The following is a 16,061-nucleotide window of genomic DNA, read 5'->3' on the forward strand; positions in this document are numbered from 1 at the left end:
TCAAGTGTATCAAAGTTTTCATTAAGATTATTTTTTTTAAACCCTTGCTGTTTGCAGCTGTAATAATGGCAAAGATTAAAACACCCAACCTGATCTAGACAGCACAGCTTTCTACTAAAATGCCCATTCCTTACTTAGCACTATCACTGAGGTGGCGTCCCAGATTCATTACAAAGTAGTTTTGAGTATGCAAAGAGCAACCTATCTCTATCTAAGCTGCCATTTGGCATCCCCTTGAGGATAATTTCACACTATTCCAGCACAGCGAAAGGATCAGGTGTCATAATTTGGAAGGGAAAGCCCCAGTGTCCCCATTCCTAGCCCTGCTTTTTTTGCAATCAATCTGCCTTCACATCTGACCCAAGTCCTTCTGCTGCCCAATCCAGTGATCCCAGATGCAACCCTGGTGGAAACCCCCATGGCACCACAGGTAAAAAACAGCTTAAAAGAAGAGTTGTGAGGATAAAGAGGTGGTTGGTGAGAATACTCCAGCAACACCTCAGACCTGGCCATCTGGAACCAGAGGTCGCAGCAGAAGCAAGCACTGAAGCCCAGCAACAAGGGCCAGTGAGTCAGCTCCCATTCCCCAGCCTTCCCGAAACAAACAGCGCAGAACAGGGCAAAGGTCCAGCACAAAGCTGAAGGGCAAAGGTATGTGGGGGAGCAAATACACTAAGCTTCACCTTTTTTTTTTTTTTTGGAGCAGCGAGTTCCAGTTATCCTCATCCTTCCTGACAAGATGGGAAGAGTTACTCAAACTTGAGTTGTGGGATCGGAACAAAACAGTATTTCAGAAAGGAAACTCACGCTGGGGGCAGGGGGGGGACTCTTGCTGCGATAGCAGCTCTGTTGCAACAAACAGCCAGGAGAGCTCCACAATTACATGCCACGACAGAGCAAGAATTGCCCAACACTTTGGAAATAGGTGTGTGCAGCAGTACCAAGCTGGATACCCAGGCAGGCAGATGCACACGTCTACTCTGAACACAAAGAAATGCCAAAGGTAAAATAAGCTTCCCGTACATCTTATCTCCTGCACTGGAGGCTGGTTACAAGGAAAGCCCTATGGGGAGTTAGTCAGCGAGGGGTGAGAAGCTAATGAATGTTCCCTGCCTTCTCCCCAGTACCAGTAGCCAGCCCAGCCTCTGCTCTGGCATAAAACAACACGCGCTCGCTCTGAACAATAGTCAGCTAACCCCTGGTGCTTGCTGCTAGCAACGAAGGTGTGCCTTCTGGAAAGTACTGCCTATCCACCCAGTGCATGTGCCAAACGGCAAGCAAGAAACTCTACTCAAATTAAAACACCTCCTGCATCTCCACTAGGAAATACACCGCCTGCTCCTGGCTGAGCATCTGCAAGGAGAATGAAAACTGGCATAAAAGTCAGCGCAGGCAAAGCTCAGCAACTGCAGCGCTGCTCATTAAAGCCTGCATGTTCTTACTTTCAAGATGTAAGTGGCTTTAAAAATTAAGAAGTGCCAAGTGCCTTGATGCAACATTTTTTGAAATAAATCCAGCAGGTTTTCAAAATGGGGTGCTGTTAACACCTCTGTGCCCCGACGCTTGCATCAGCACCAGCCCTGGTGCAGGGCGCAGCAGGAGTACAACGTGTTCCAGAAGGTCAAGCTGCCTTAACTGCAAGCCACATTTCTCTATAGAAAAAATTTGAGAAAATACTTTAAATTTGGTTTATAGCCAGAAGTGCAAAGCTGTTTTTGCCAGAAAATGTTTCCTTTGTTACTGCAGACATGCTACCATCACACCTTCACCAGTCCAGCTGCTGGCTGCGTTTATTGATAGAAGAGAACATATAACAACGAGGGGACAATCACACAGACCTTGTTAGTAGATCATTAGACAGCAGAAATGAGGCATCGTCAACAGCTCTGCCAGCATCCCTCACAAGCAGTAAGCAGTATCAAGTAGAATCCTTGCCACCTCAAGGGGTTCCCCCCTCTGCTCTCTTGTACCCCGATTCTGAAACGGGCATGAATAGCAATGTAACATACATCTTGTGGCCAGGGAAAATCTTCTGGTGTGCGACTCCAGCTGAGCCTCAGCCTCTGCTTACAGCACCAGCAGTATTGCTGTTGTCTACCTCGATTTAACGATTGCTCTACTTACTGCCATGGCATTATGCTTTCAGGAGGAGGGGCTGAGAAGCAAGGAAAAGCTTTGCTTCAATAGTACTCCTTCCTGAAAAAGGAGAAACATTCGCTCAAACATCCTATTACAGACCTCACTGCCAAACTTGAGCATAAAAACACTGCAGCAGGTAGGAAAGACACCCACTTCTAAAGATAAATCCTAATCCATAAAAAAAAGACCGTTCTTCAGTCCCTTCATCAACCTGCCAATAGATTCAACTTCCCCAGCACGAGTGAGTCAAACAGTTCAAAACAGAGGTGGATTTGTTAAGCTCTTCCATATTCCAACACAGCAGAAACTCACAAAGATATTAAAGGTGGTTCTGTTTTCTCTGGGCCAGAGCTCAATGCCTCTACTTTTATAAGCACTAATTCCAACACAGACCATTAGAGAGAAGGGGTGAACACCTAAGGAGCAGGTCTTGTCCATTAAATCTGCTGTACAGGCCTGTAATTAATACCATCATTATAAAAAATTAGGGCTTTCAAAGCCTGTAAAACAAGTCATAGAGGGATCCCTTTATCTTTACAGAGCTGTCCTCACTAGGATCCTTGGTCTCCTCTCTGAGGGTCAAGGCTGGAAACATTTAGTATCTCCAACACAAAGCACTGCTTTGGGAACACTGCTGAATCAGAAGCCACAGTTTTCTAAGCTCTGCTGAAAACCCAAAAACATTCAGCTGTGACTTTCCAGAGTTCAGAAGCTTTCAATCGGCTTCAAGTGTACAAAGGAGTCCCTTTGCTCAGGTGAGCTCCTGGAGGTCACTGCAACACAACAACTCACCTGACCAGCACCACCTTTGGCACAAACTCATGCTCCAGATCTTTTTTTGTAAGCATCTGCTAAAAGAAATCCTCCACCCAAATCAGCCAAGGCACAACAGGAGCCCGCAAACTCTGCAAGAAGGTACCTGGGCAAAGGGACACTGGACAAGGTTGGCTGCCAGTCCGCAGCTCGTGGGAGTTCGCCAGCCGTGTTTATTTTACACGTTTTCTCTTCTGCTAACGACCAGGCAGCAAAAGAAACAATGTCCCAAGAGAGAAGAGCCAAGTGGCAGCGTCTGGGGCACTGCAGGAACCAGTCACTGCTGCCAAATGTCCTAAAACACACCACTAACCTAACCCATTATTTAAACATCTTCGGGAATACCAGGACAACTGTGCCAGGTCCAAGAAAATACGGAGTGTTTCAGCATTACTCCCTTACCCTACTATAGGGTGGACAGGCTACTGACACAACTCCCCTTCAAAAAATCATCTCAGGAGTTGCAAGAGCCTCCCTGCGTTGGGCAGACCGCCTCATCTCTGCTTGCTTTGACAAGTCACCCACCTTAGTGATGGGCCTGGGAATGAATCTGGATGCATCTCAGACATGAGTCTCAAACAGGAACATTCAATCTTGTGGTTCTGCATCTTTTGGTATATTTCTAGGGTCTGTTACCTGAGAAAGCAGTGCAATGGGGTGCAGCTTTCACACAAAGGAGAGATGTGACCAGTTTTATGTCATACCTCAAGAGACAAATGCAGACAGGAATGCTGTCCTGGATTTCGTTAAGCTTTGCTTATATTGGTGAGTACAATGACAAACCACCAAACAATCTGAACACGGACTTTTACCTGGCACAATTAACTTCTCTACACTCCCCATTAAGATGACAGCTTTCCAGGTGGAATTCGCATAGCTGTCCATCTTCTAAAGATCAATACCTCTGATGAATCATCACACTAGGCAATAATAATTATTGCAAAACAGTAGCATATACAGTAATAGGGAATCTGATGTCATATCTGGCAGTACGATTCCAGCATTAACAGAGGCACGCTTGAAAAAATACGAGTCTTTCCAAAGAAGACGCTTAGTGAAAACTTCTGTGTTTTCCACTTAGTACCAATTCACGTGAAGCACGGGCGAGCAATGCTCTCCTGGTGAAAGCAATACCTAACCCAGCTCCCGAGGAAATGGTGCTCTGCAGTTTCAGCCTTTGCTGACGACAGCAGTGGGTTACAAACGCGACTTGGACAGAGCGCCCGCTCCTACCGCTGGTCGCTGCCCCTTGGCTTCCCCATGGGGCTCCCTTTTGGGGTCCCCCCTCCGCAGCCGAGCACGCTCCGCCGCTGACAAGCCCTGCTCACGGCTCCAGGCGCACAGGGGCAGAGCCGCGCTCGGCCAACGCCGCAGCCCCCGGCCCCGCCGCCATGAGTCGGCAGAGAAAGGCGACGCGGCCTGCGCGCCGGGGGAGCCGCCACCGCCGCCGCACACGTGGGCAGCGCCAGACCCCGGGCCGGGGAAGGGCCCCCGGGGGCCGGTGGCGGGGAGCGGTGGGGGCCGGGCCGCGCTCCCGGGAGAAGCCGCACGCTGGCGGCGGCCGGGGAAGCGACCACGTTGCCTGCGCTGCGCTGCGGCGGAATGCTGGGAGCGGCGGGGGGGGCAGCTCGCAGCGGGGCGGCCGCCGCGTGCCCGCCGCCAGGGCCCGACCGCCGAGCGCCTTCGGCCGCCGAGCGCCGGGGTCGAGCTCCTCGGTGCGCCCCGCGCCCAGGCCCGCCGCCGGGCCCGCAGCGCCCCCGTCACCTCCCCCCGCGCCGCCGCCTCATGGCCGCTGCCTGAGCCGGGCCGCGCTCCCCTCCCCCGCACACACGCTCCCCGCCTCATGGCCACGGACGGCACCGCCGCTTCCTACTTCCAGCGACACCCCCCCGCCTCACACACACCCACCGCCTCCCCCCGTGCCGCTTCCCCGGCTGCGGCCCCGCTCCCCGGCAGGCCGCAGGCGCGGCGCCGTCCCCACGCCGTGCCGCATGGCGCGGCCGGCCGGGGCGCGGTCGGCGGCGCAACCGACCCCCCCTGCAACCCCGGCCTCGCTCCAAGCCCCGGGCACCCACCTGGAGGCGACTGCCCGTTCACCGCCGGCGCGGCGGCGGGGGCGTTCTTCGTCCAGGGGTTCACCTTGGGCGGCGGGGCCTCGATGAACTCCCGGCGCCCCGCGCCGCCCGCCTCGCCGCCGTCCTCCGCCTCGCCGCCCGCCCTCAGCAGGCTCTCCTTCTCCTGGTTGTTGCTCTCCTCCTTCTGCTGCTTGGCGCTGGGCGGCCGCGGCGCCCCGGGACCGCCGTCGGGGCCCATGGACGACTCGCCCTTCTCCCGGCCGCCGTCCTGCGGCGGCTTCAGCACCAGGGCGCGCTCCTCGGCGGCCAGCAGCGGGGCGCCGGGCAGCAGCGCCTCCACCTGCGTCGCCATCTGCGCGCCCCCGCCCCGCCGGGGAACTCCCCTCGCACGCGGCGCCCCCGAGCCCCGGCCGCCGCGCTGCCCGCCCCCCCTGCCGCCGCCGCAATATGGAGACGCGCGGGGACCACGCGACTGCCGCGGGGGCGCGCGCCGCGCCGGCCCGCCCGCCTGTGCGCGCAGCCGGGTAAGGGGAGGGGCGGGGCGCGCCCCCGCGGGCCGGCCGGCGGCGCGCACGTGCCTGATGCAACGCCCGGCTGGGCGGGAGCGGGGAGGCGGGGGGGTGTCCCTTAAAGGAGCCGCGCGGGCGGGGGCACCGGCCCCTTCGCCGCCCCTCCGCGCTGGCGGAGAACCCCGCCGGGTTTCACCCCGGCTCTCCCGGCTGGGAGAGGCCTTGCTCCGGCCCGGGGTTCCTCTGCCGGCTCCCCTGAGCCAGCAGCGACACGCTGCTGCAGAAACACGAGTGGGGTCGGTTGGCGTTAGAGCTGTTACAAGAAGAGTGCGAGAGGCAAACACGGGCTCAGCGCCCCCACTTGCAAGGACAAGAGCGTCCAGGGTCTGGCGCATCCCCAGAAGGAGCCTCGGGCTGTCAGGGAAGATCCGCTGGGACCAGCTCTGCTCCCGGCATCCCTCGGTACCCAGCCTCAGGGAGCGCCAGCATGTGCCACATCCCAACTACATTTCAGAATTCGGCCAGTAAAATTCCAAAAGGAAGTTTATATATAACTCCAGCAGAGCCGGCAGCTGGCCTGGCGGAATACCCAGCCGGTATTCTGTGCCAGCCAGGCTCACGCCTTCGCCTCTCTAGGAGCGGGTCCTTGGGTGGGGAGCACAACCCATCGCTGGTTGAAGAAGGTGGCAGAGTTTTAAGTGTTAGCAAATAAATTCATGGGCATGGGGGGAGGAAGGGAAGTGTCTGTGCAACTTTTCTACATCAGCCGCAGGGACAAATCGCCTTGGCTGTCCATTTCTCAAAACCCCATCCTTCATGTGAAAGGAAGCTGAGTGTACACCAACTCCAGCTGGTGTAAACACACCGGCTGTGTCTAGCAACCTCCACACACCCTGCTCCTCCCTCGGCATCCTCATCTCTGCCAGTCCCATCTTCTCCCGGTCTGCCCAGCATCTTCAGCACTGCGATATTCAGCTCCTCAGCTCCAAGGACTTGCTGAGCAGCAGCCAAGAAGCTGCCACATTTCTACAGCACATTTCACCAGCTCTGCTTTCCCCAAATTCAATGAAAGCACCTAACCATTATCCCCAGGCCTGTTTCTCTGCCCCATCCTTCACTCCAGATGTGTCCCCACACCTGCCCAGGCCATGCCAAGCAGCTCTGGTGCTGCATCCCTCACAGGCTCCAGGGAAACTCCTCTGCTGAGCAGTGATTTGGGCAGGAGCTCCCCACCTTCCTTACTCCATGTACAGCAGTTTACTTACTTCTCCCTGACTGCAGCAGGGCTTGCAGATTTATCACAGATGCCTTGATGCTGGCCTGGAGGTTCAAAGATGCTTTGATGGTGGCCGTTAACCTCTTTGAGCATCTCTCGGTCAAATTTGTCTGGCACTGCGGACAGGAGATTGCCATTATACATTTCCTGCAGTTTTAGTTTCGCCCTCACCTGGTCCCAAGGACCAAATGCCCACCAACAGCTGCAGCACACTCCTAATCAGATCTTTTTTCCCTGTATCCAGGGCCTGTGCGGACCTCACAGTCAGGGAATCTGCTCTCCCTAGCACCTCCAGACCAGTTTGCTCACTGCCAGCCAGTGCCAGTCACACTGTTCCCTTGTGACGTGAGTGAAGCCCACACTTTACACGTGGATGGTGAAATATTAAGACTCAGTCACCTTTAAGGCTTTGCAAAAAAGAAAGGGGGTTTTGCCAAGAAAAGCCCAAACTTCCTATCCTGAGTCATACGCTTTGACTTATTTGTGTACTTGTTACTACTCCGTGAATCCTGACAGGCAGGAAGATTGTTGGGAATTATGCACTCCAGGTTGGGCAAATTTTCCTGCATCAGCCCTGCAGTGCTGCCCTCCAGGGAACACAGCTGCCCCAGGGACTGTCACAGCGGTCCTGCTCTCCAGGGACTTGCCAGTGCAGCATGATTGACCAAACTGCAGGGTACCTCTGGTATCCATGGGGGAAAAGCTTTTGAAAGGGCACTCAGAGCTCATTCCTATCAGAGAAACATCTTCTCTTCAAGAAGAGGGTGATATGCTGGTGTGGAACAATTTCCAGCTCTCTGAGCCACCAGTTAGAACCCTAAGACTGAACTAGGAACTTTCAATTTCAAAAAACCTGAGTTTCCCATTGAAAAATACCCAGCTTGTCCTAAGAATCCTCACCAGGAAATTCTAACCCAGCCATTTCAGTTTGGATCCCACAAAGCAGTGGAAGACCAAATGCCAGTCCCAGTTTGCAGCCCCAGCAGTGAGTGGGGACAGGGCAGGCTGCCAGCAAGTCCCTGCCACCCTGCCCTGGCAGGTGCCTCCCAACCCTAGCAGACAACTATTAGTGGCACATTATGGCCATCACAAAGGTCTTCAGTACTTTTAAAATGAGACACCCAAACGTCTTATTCTACTACCCCAAATATCGGCATTTCAACCTGCTTTAGCTCAGAACCAGAAAAAAGTGCACATTGCTGCCCGTTTCTGCTGGAGACACCTCCTCCAACTTCTCCTTCTTTAACCCAGCTTCTAACTCCCCTTGCTCAGAGTTTTTAACCCCAGAACTTGGGCCCCTGCTCTGGGGAGAGGGGCCACGCACAAAAACATGACACGCAGCCAGAGCAGCAACTCTCCACTTCTGCTGCTGCCGGGGCAAACGGATACGAACACACTGAGTGCTCATGGACAGTCCCGTAGGCTTTTTCTATCTGCAGCCGTGTGATCCAGAGAGATGGAAGATGCTCCCTGGCTCCGAGATAAATGTGCTTGGATCCTCCTAGCAAAGCATATGAACAATCAGCATGAGGAGTCAATGCATTCACACTAGTAGGTAATTTTCAGCCCATGTAACAAAACAGCGGACACTAATGAGTTCCATTACATGCCCATTAAAAAGTGCTTTCCCTTAGCAGGACTTCATGGCCCAGAGGCACTCACGCCATGCGTGGGGTAGAAACCAGCTCCCACCAGCTCTGTGGAGGCGCTGGCCACTTGCCATCTCCACCCATCTTCTGAATATCTCATAATTAAAAATGTTAAGTTTGCTATGCAGTTTTTGCATGTTTTTAATAAATGGATTGGAGGAAGAGAATATGTAATGATACATAACTGCTTTTATCCTCACAAGTTTTTCATCCAAAAGGCACAGTTCTTGTAGGACTCACCCAAAGCCAATAAATAACCTTGTCTGCTCAAGAGAAATTCTGAAAATGCTCCAATTTCCTGGTTATTGATGATATTGGCTGTAGAAAGCAATACCTCCTCTCAAACAGAATTTCCTACCTTGTATATTTTGCTGTAGATATATTAGCCTGAGGTTGCTTAACATGTCCCCTGAGACATTTCAGTATCCAGGTGCTTGTGAAAACGTGGCATAAGTTGACCATCGAGGCTGATGCTTTCTTTGATGGATATTTACCCTCTATGCCACTCCACTGCCATCAGAAATTTGAGAAAAAATCTTTCAGACACTTCTACAAAGAGAAATGAGATATAAATGCGCTAGCATCCTTCTTCAAAATGCCTTAAGCTCTCTGTGCTTCAGGTACGATGTCCTGCATCCCTCCCAGGTCCCAGCCACTCACAGCAGCCCCGGACGCCCCTGTCTCAGCCCGGCTGGGGATGAGCCATTCCCACAAAGAAATGGACCGTGCTGGCAATGTGCTGTGAGTCCTGGGAGTCCATGTTTCTCTGTCATCATCACCTTGTGCCAAAGCTGGCTGGGGACATATGTATTTCTGCCTTGTGCCTAATGTGCAGGGAGGCACCAGCCAGCAGCTGCTCCATAGAGCTCCATTAATTTGAGCGGTGGCAGTTTGTGCAGGTGCCCTAAAAGCTCCCAAAGACTCTAGGTGAGAATCAATAAGATTTATGGGTGGAATTGCTGGGATATTTTTCTCTAAGCACCTAAGGATAATTAACAGCCAAAAGGCTTGGAGTCAACCCCCAAAGTTATGAAATACTAAATCAGAGGCAGCTTCGTTCGTTCCCTTTGCAGGTTGTATGTTCATGATAAAACCATCAGCCATGCACGGCCGCAAATTCTCTCTTTTCCCATGGGACTCCTGCTCCTTTCAATAGCTGGCAGTTATTTAAATATTGTTTTACCCCTCTGCAGTCAAAGCAAAGCCCTGGGCTTTGCTGTTCAAATCCTGGCCTGACCCAGAGCACAATTACATTGCTGCCGGGTGTTTTGCTGGCAGGGAGCACACTAGGATCTGTGCACTGCACCAATACATACGGATCCTATCAATGCTCTTCTCCTCCTCAGATAGCTATGGATCTGAGAAACGGTGAGAAGAAAAATTAAAATATTCTTGTTATTTTGTGTGCAGGAGTTTTGACTTCTGTCCCCAACTTTTGAGGTCACTGGGCATCCTACCTTGATGCTTTCCTTCTCACTTTTGCAGCTACATTGACCCCAGCACCATGTAGCAGCCGATGGGCATCACAGGGGTACCAGAGAAGGAGGAACTGGGCAGGAACCCCATCAAAAGTCAGTCTGGAATGTTGGGGTCAAGCTGCATCTCCCTCTCCCCCCCAGCCTGGCTGCCTGCCCCAGCACCAGCCATCACACTGCAGGTGCTGAAGGACTCTGAGAGGGGACAGTGCATCTCTCTGTGACCAAAAGCTTCATCGTGTATGTGAACAAGGGGGCCAAAGCGGGGCCAACTCCATACCTGGCTCTGACTGACCCACTGGCACAACTACATGATCTCCCTTTAACTGCAGGGATGTACTGTGCATGGCCATCGTGCTCCCAGTGCCATCAGGATCTTCCTCCACTGTGCACGTATCTGCTCCCATCCCTGCTCCTGTTGCAAGGTGGTTTCCATGCCAAGCTGTTTTTCCTGGCTTTCCTCCCCACACTGTCCTTTGGGGAGAGTTTCATCCTGCATAGAAACTCCCCCAGCAGCCAGCACTGCTCTCCCGTGCACTCAGAACCGGGGGGTCAGGGGAGGACAGGGCTCCAGCCAGCTCTGAGCAACACCTCCTCTCTGCTTGTGCCCTGCAGCAAGCCGGGTTCTCTGGCTGTAACTCCCACCCAGCCTCACCAGCTTTGTGTTTGCTTTCCCAAATATTTTGCTAGTGCAAAGGAAACATCAGCCTGCTCAATCCTGAGCTGAGCCGCCTCCACCTCCCAGCTGAAGGCCCACGAAGTGGGAGTGATGATAATCTGAAAGCAAAGCAATACCAAAGCACAGAGCAGCACATAACGGGTCCTCCCCACCCCACCAGCCTGTCCTGGTGCCACCAAGTCAAGCTGGGGACAGTCCCCTCAGCCAGAATGCTGGCACTGCCACAGAGCCTCCCAGCAACACCCCGTCAGCAGCTGATTAGCGAGTCAGAGGTAAAAGGGCTTCAGTAAAGTGCAGTGCCAGCACCCAGCCATGGCCACCGCTGTACAAGCACGGTCTGTGGGACACAGGCGGGGGGATTAAGAGATCTGTGTCAGCAGCAGGCCTGTGTATACAAATACGGCAGCTAAAAGGGCTCATGTTCATGCTTTATCCCCAGGGAGGTCATCAGGGATGGGAATGAGTAGCAGAGGGACAGACGTGCCATGTCCGTGTCAGCCCTCCCTTCGGCTGGGTGATGCGGCTGGGGACAGGTCCTCTCCATCCTCAGAAAAAAAAGAAAGATGGGGAAAAAGCACATATTGCCCCTCCCACCCTTACAAGTTGCTTCTAAGCTCCTGCTCCCATGCAAAATCTTGTCTCTGTTTCAGCAGAGCCAGCACAAGGTCAGCACGGGACCACCCCGAGGCTTTCCAGCTGTCCAGGAACCCTTGGCAGCAATTTATGTCCCAAGCCAAGATTGCCCCACAAGACTGCTGGGCAGGAGAGATCTCTTTACACTTGAAATACTTTTTTTTTTAGCTTGTTTCCAGTCTACAGCCTCATCTTGTTATTTTGTAATTCCTCTCCTAAAGATGCAAAACAGAAGCCTGTGCCAAACGAAAACATCTCCGCAGTTTATCTGAGTGGAGAGGAGCACATGATGGTGGCCGGAGCCTGCAGAGCCACTGGGGACAATTAACGCTGCTGGGGCCTGAGACCTTCCTGGTGCAACACAAGAGAAGGACAAAAGCCATGTTAGAAGCTGCTTTTGAGTTTCCTGCCTGGTGGGACAGGGCCACCAGGGAGCGGAAAACCCAGGGCGGTGACAGTCCCTGCACACACACATCCCTCCCCTCCTGTGCCTTCCAGATCACCAGCTCCCCCGATCCTCGGTCCTGAGGGGGTTTTGCCTGGCAAATTCCCTCTGCAGGCACCAGCTGTCCTGCTCCAGACTGCACTGTGATTCCTGCACTACCGCTGGTCATTTTGGCAGCTGTACTGCCTTAGCTGTTAACTTCAATATTTACTTTAGTGAGCCTCATTAAGGTACCTCCTGCCTTTCCACATGTGGTGACAGCACATTACAACTGCTGATAATGCTGGTGGAGGCCGGGGCACCAAGCCACTGCTGCTCACGCTAACCATGGGGCATCCCGGCACATCATGTTGGAGAAGTTCCTTTTCACTAGTGCATCGTCTGTTTGATCTCCAGACAAACATAGATACCTCCTCCCAGCCTCTCCAGCCTGTCTCCCCCTCCCCACGCTCCTTGTGAGACCAAACACTTCCACATTGTCCCCTTTCCAACAGGGGATCTGGTGATGGATACAGAGGCCCCATAAGCTCTTTGGGGACTATTTGGGATGGCACTGTCCTTTCACAGGGCAGTGGAAGATGTTCCCATGGAGCTTTCCCAAGTGCTGCTGTTTCAGATGCTTTGCCCAGTGAAGCTGTTCTCTGTACAACCCCTCTAGTGACCTACTTGACTGTGTGATAGCCCAAATGCAATGAAAACCTCCAGGGAAATTGTGGTGAGGTTTGATGCTCACATTTAAACGTCTTCTCAAACACTGCTTAACTGTTTTAATTCCATCTTGATGGTCTGCTGGCTGTTGGAGGGCAATCCTGCCCCTTCATCCCACTCCCAAGGACAGGATGGGGCTTGGAGCCTGCTGCTGGGCTGGACCTGTCCCAGAACCAGCTGCTGGTGTTCAGGGGTTTGCAGCACCAGCATGAGAACAATCAGAATCCATCTTTCCACAGAAGAACTGGTTCCCCAGGCAGTGGCAAATGGCACTTTCCCTTGGGCAGAGGCCAGGGACCCTCTCCTGCATTGCTTTTCAGATAGGCAAGCTGCAAGTCGTGTGGTTCACATGAAGAGGGGAGATAGCGCAGCTGGGATCCGAGCACAGGGTTCTCGGGAGCAGCCAAGGGGGCTGAGTGAGCCAGCAGGGCTTTGCCCATGATAAAAGCAGCCTCTGGTGATCCAGAACCCGTGTGTGTAATCAGGAGAGGGCAGCCAGCCCCGGCTCTTAACTGCATCTCCAGCCAGCCAGGCTGGGTGGGGTGACACAGGCGCCCAGGAACCCAGTGCTGAAGATAACCCCAGGAGGCAGAGCTGGCGAGGGAGAGAGGGGGCTGCCTTGGATGGGGAGAATTTCCCACTGCCGCATATGCTGATGCAGCCCCAAGAAGCCAGGCAGCCCTCTTGAGTTTCCCTGCATGGCCAGTCCTCTGGGAACTGGCAATTCCAGCAACGGTGCTCCCTCCTGGCCCTGGGCTGGGCTCTAGGAGAAATCCCTGTATCCCTGCCGTGAGGGAGAGGAGAGCCAGGGAGTAAAGGAGAGATATTGGGGGTGGCTCAGCACTGTGGGTTGCACCACCAGCATCCTGGGCTGGTCCCAACCACCCCCTCTCTGGCTCAGAGGCCCTCACAGGCTTGGAGATTCACTACTGGCTTGCAGCAGCCTTCATGTGCCCCTGTGGCCAGGCTTGGGGTTCCAAAAATCATATAGCACCGAAGCAGAGCCTGTCCCCAGCTTTGCAGCCCTGCCATGCCTCCAGGGTCAGCTTGACCCCGTCCCCATGCCCACTCTCCTGGCAGGAGCTGCTCCACCAGCAAGGGCTCTGCACTTGCAAAGCAGACATTGCTCTGTCTCTATTTTTAAATTTTTTTAACCCAATGGGTTGTTAGAGGGCACCTGATGGGCTAGGGAAGATGCTCCCAGCTCCCTGCCAGGGCTTGCTGTTTTCCTCTGCGCTGTTTTTTTCAGGATGACACAGCCCCGAGCCTCCCTCTGGCTGGCGGTGCAGCGCTGGACACTTGCCAGTCCTGGTTTGTGACTCAACAAAATCATCTGCCCCCATAAACAGGCACCCCAAAGTGTCTCGAGAAGGGGGTGTCCTTGGCCCCCTCCCAGCATCGCTCTGGCGCCGGGTGCCAAGGAAGAGCCTTGGCTGCCTTGGCCAGCCAAGCATCCCAGCGTGCTCTGGCTGTGCTCCCGGCCGTGGGGGCAGGTGCCATGGAAAACTCACTGAAAACCTGTTTACAGCTCTCACAGCCCTGTGCTTTGTTTTTTGTTTTGTTTTGTTTTTTAGTTTTCCCAGAGAGTGTTTTGGGAGAGAGTGGGGGCTTTCCACCTCTCCCTGGCACCTCTCGATGCAGTGGGAATTGTTTATCCTTCCCAGGAGGGATGAGACCCCAGGATGGGGCAGGGAGAGAGATGTTTGGACTGTCGCCATGACTCATGGAGCCCTGGCGAGGTCACAGTGGTGGCTTTGGGATGGCTGGGGACACGGAGCAGCTCAGAGCTGGCTTTCATTTGCCAATATGTTTCCCCCTTCCTGCTGGGAAAGGAGCCAGGGCACAGCAGAGCCCGGGAAAATGTCCATCGCCCTGCAAGGAAAATCAGTTTGGAAGGAAATGCTGCTGCTGGGTTCTTCCAGGACAGGCCTGGAAGCAAGAGAGCCCCAGGAGCAGAGGCACAGCCTAAATCCAGCTTTGCTGCCATCTGCCGCCAGCAAACCCAGGGACCAAACACCGCCCAGCTCAGGAGGAAACCCAGAACACTGATTTTCTCAGCTGAGGGATGTCCCTTTCATCCAGAAAACATTAAAACAAGTCCTCTCCCTCTTTCAAAAGGGAGGCATTTGACCTGTGAGGACAAAGGGTTTGCTCGAAAAGCTGCTAGCCCGGGGTGGGGAAAGCTCTGCTGGCAAGCACCTGCCTGTCGAAAGCCTCGTGCTGCCTGGCTTCAGCCCAGAAATACATCTGAAGAACACGCTGGGATGTTTTCAAAGTGTCCTCAACGCAGTACGGGTTGATACGCCCTGGCTCTGGCTGGGACTGCCAGCTAGTCCCTGAGATAGCATCTCAGCTCCCAGAGCCGGCATCCCACAGCGCCAGTGGCAGGAGAAACAGCAATGAGATAGCTTTCATGTAAATATCACTGCGAATAGCTGTATGTGCAATAAATTTGTCTAAAATCCCATTTTCAATGGGTTCCTAAAAGAGGCAGGTTTTTTGTTTCTATGTCCTCTGCTCTCAGGGCAGGTGAGAGCCAATTCTTTCCTCCCATTTCCCCAAATCTCAGCTTTGCAGACACCCCAGCTGCCACCAACCCAAGCTACACCCTGGAGGGGTGGGCTGGCAGAAACCAGATGGTGAAAAAGACCAGAGGTTTGTTTGGTTGGGTTTTTTTCTTTTTGCAAATTTGGAGAGAATTTAACTGCCTGGTTCCTAAACCCTGTTTCTCCCTGCGGTGCCCTGCACTCCTCAGGGACGAGAGATTCAACCCCCCCCAAGCAGTGAGAGCCTGGCTGGGAGGATGTGCCGAGGGCTGGTGGGGTTGTGGGGCAGCATGGTTAAGTCACCCCACAGTGCCCCTTGTCTTGGGGTCCGTCTCCAAGCTCCAGTGCCCCTTTGGATCCCGTGGTGCCAGAGGGTAAGTCCCGGGGCTGTCAGACATCTGGCTTCCCCCTGATGGCTGCCAGGTTTCTGCCGCGGGATGCGGAGGCTTCCAGTCGTTTACGCCGAGTGTCCAGGGGGTGGCACATGTGGACTGTGGCCGGTGTCTTTGCTCTTGGCTTGGCCCATTCCAGCCTTCCTGGCCGGGCCCTCTGGCCGGTCCTGGGTCACCCCCTGCCCAGGGATGCTGCTGGTCAAAGTGCCCGTTGGTGACAGTCAGCCATGGTCGGGAGGTCCCTGCAGCACAGGCAGCACATGCACCTCCCATCGCTTCTTTGAGTTTTTCCTGCTGCGGATCGGCAGAGAACAACATGGAGCTGCAGATAAGTCGGGCTTATCCACTTGGCCTTCGGCTCCCATCGCCTATGTGTCTGGCACTACCCTGTGCTGCTCTGTGGGCACCACAGAGGGGAAGCAGAGCCCTCTGGGGGTCCTGCCTGCCCACTGCCAGACAGGCAGGGATATATGTGCAGGACACGCTTGCTGCCTGCCTGCCAGCCTGCCTGCACTGCCTGTGCTGCCAGCCTGCCTGCACTGCCTGTGCTGCCTGTGCTGCCTGCACTGCCTGTGCTGCCAGCCTGCCTGCGCTGCCTGTGCTGCCTGTGCTGCCAACCTGCCTGCGCTGCCTGCTCCCTGGGAGCTGTTTGCATCCTTCTCGACATAACACTCTCGCTCCAGCGCTGGTCATTTCCATTACCAGTGAGGATGAGCCACCAG

The 16,061-nt window shown here is 54.3% G+C and overlaps 1 protein-coding gene across 3 annotated transcripts in view; it reads right to left on the reverse strand.

Annotated features, from left to right (window-relative positions):
- The window catches only part of LARP1 (La ribonucleoprotein 1, translational regulator), a 45,850-nt gene extending 40,338 nt beyond the window's left edge, over window positions 1–5,512 (reverse strand). For 2 of the 3 annotated variants that reach the window (XM_065029716.1, XM_065029715.1), the window contains exon 1: window positions 5,028–5,512. In XM_065029716.1, coding sequence (XP_064885788.1) covers window positions 5,028–5,379 — 352 coding nt within the window. In that variant the 5' untranslated portion in view covers window positions 5,380–5,512. The remainder of the gene's footprint in view (window positions 1–5,027) is intronic. The other variant, XM_065029717.1, reaches the window with a different exon arrangement.
- Between the last annotated feature and the right edge of the window lie 10,549 nt (window positions 5,513–16,061).

Source organism: Columba livia, chromosome 14 (genome assembly GCF_036013475.1).
Source record: "Columba livia isolate bColLiv1 breed racing homer chromosome 14, bColLiv1.pat.W.v2, whole genome shotgun sequence".
Taxonomy (NCBI): domain Eukaryota; kingdom Metazoa; phylum Chordata; class Aves; order Columbiformes; family Columbidae; genus Columba; species Columba livia.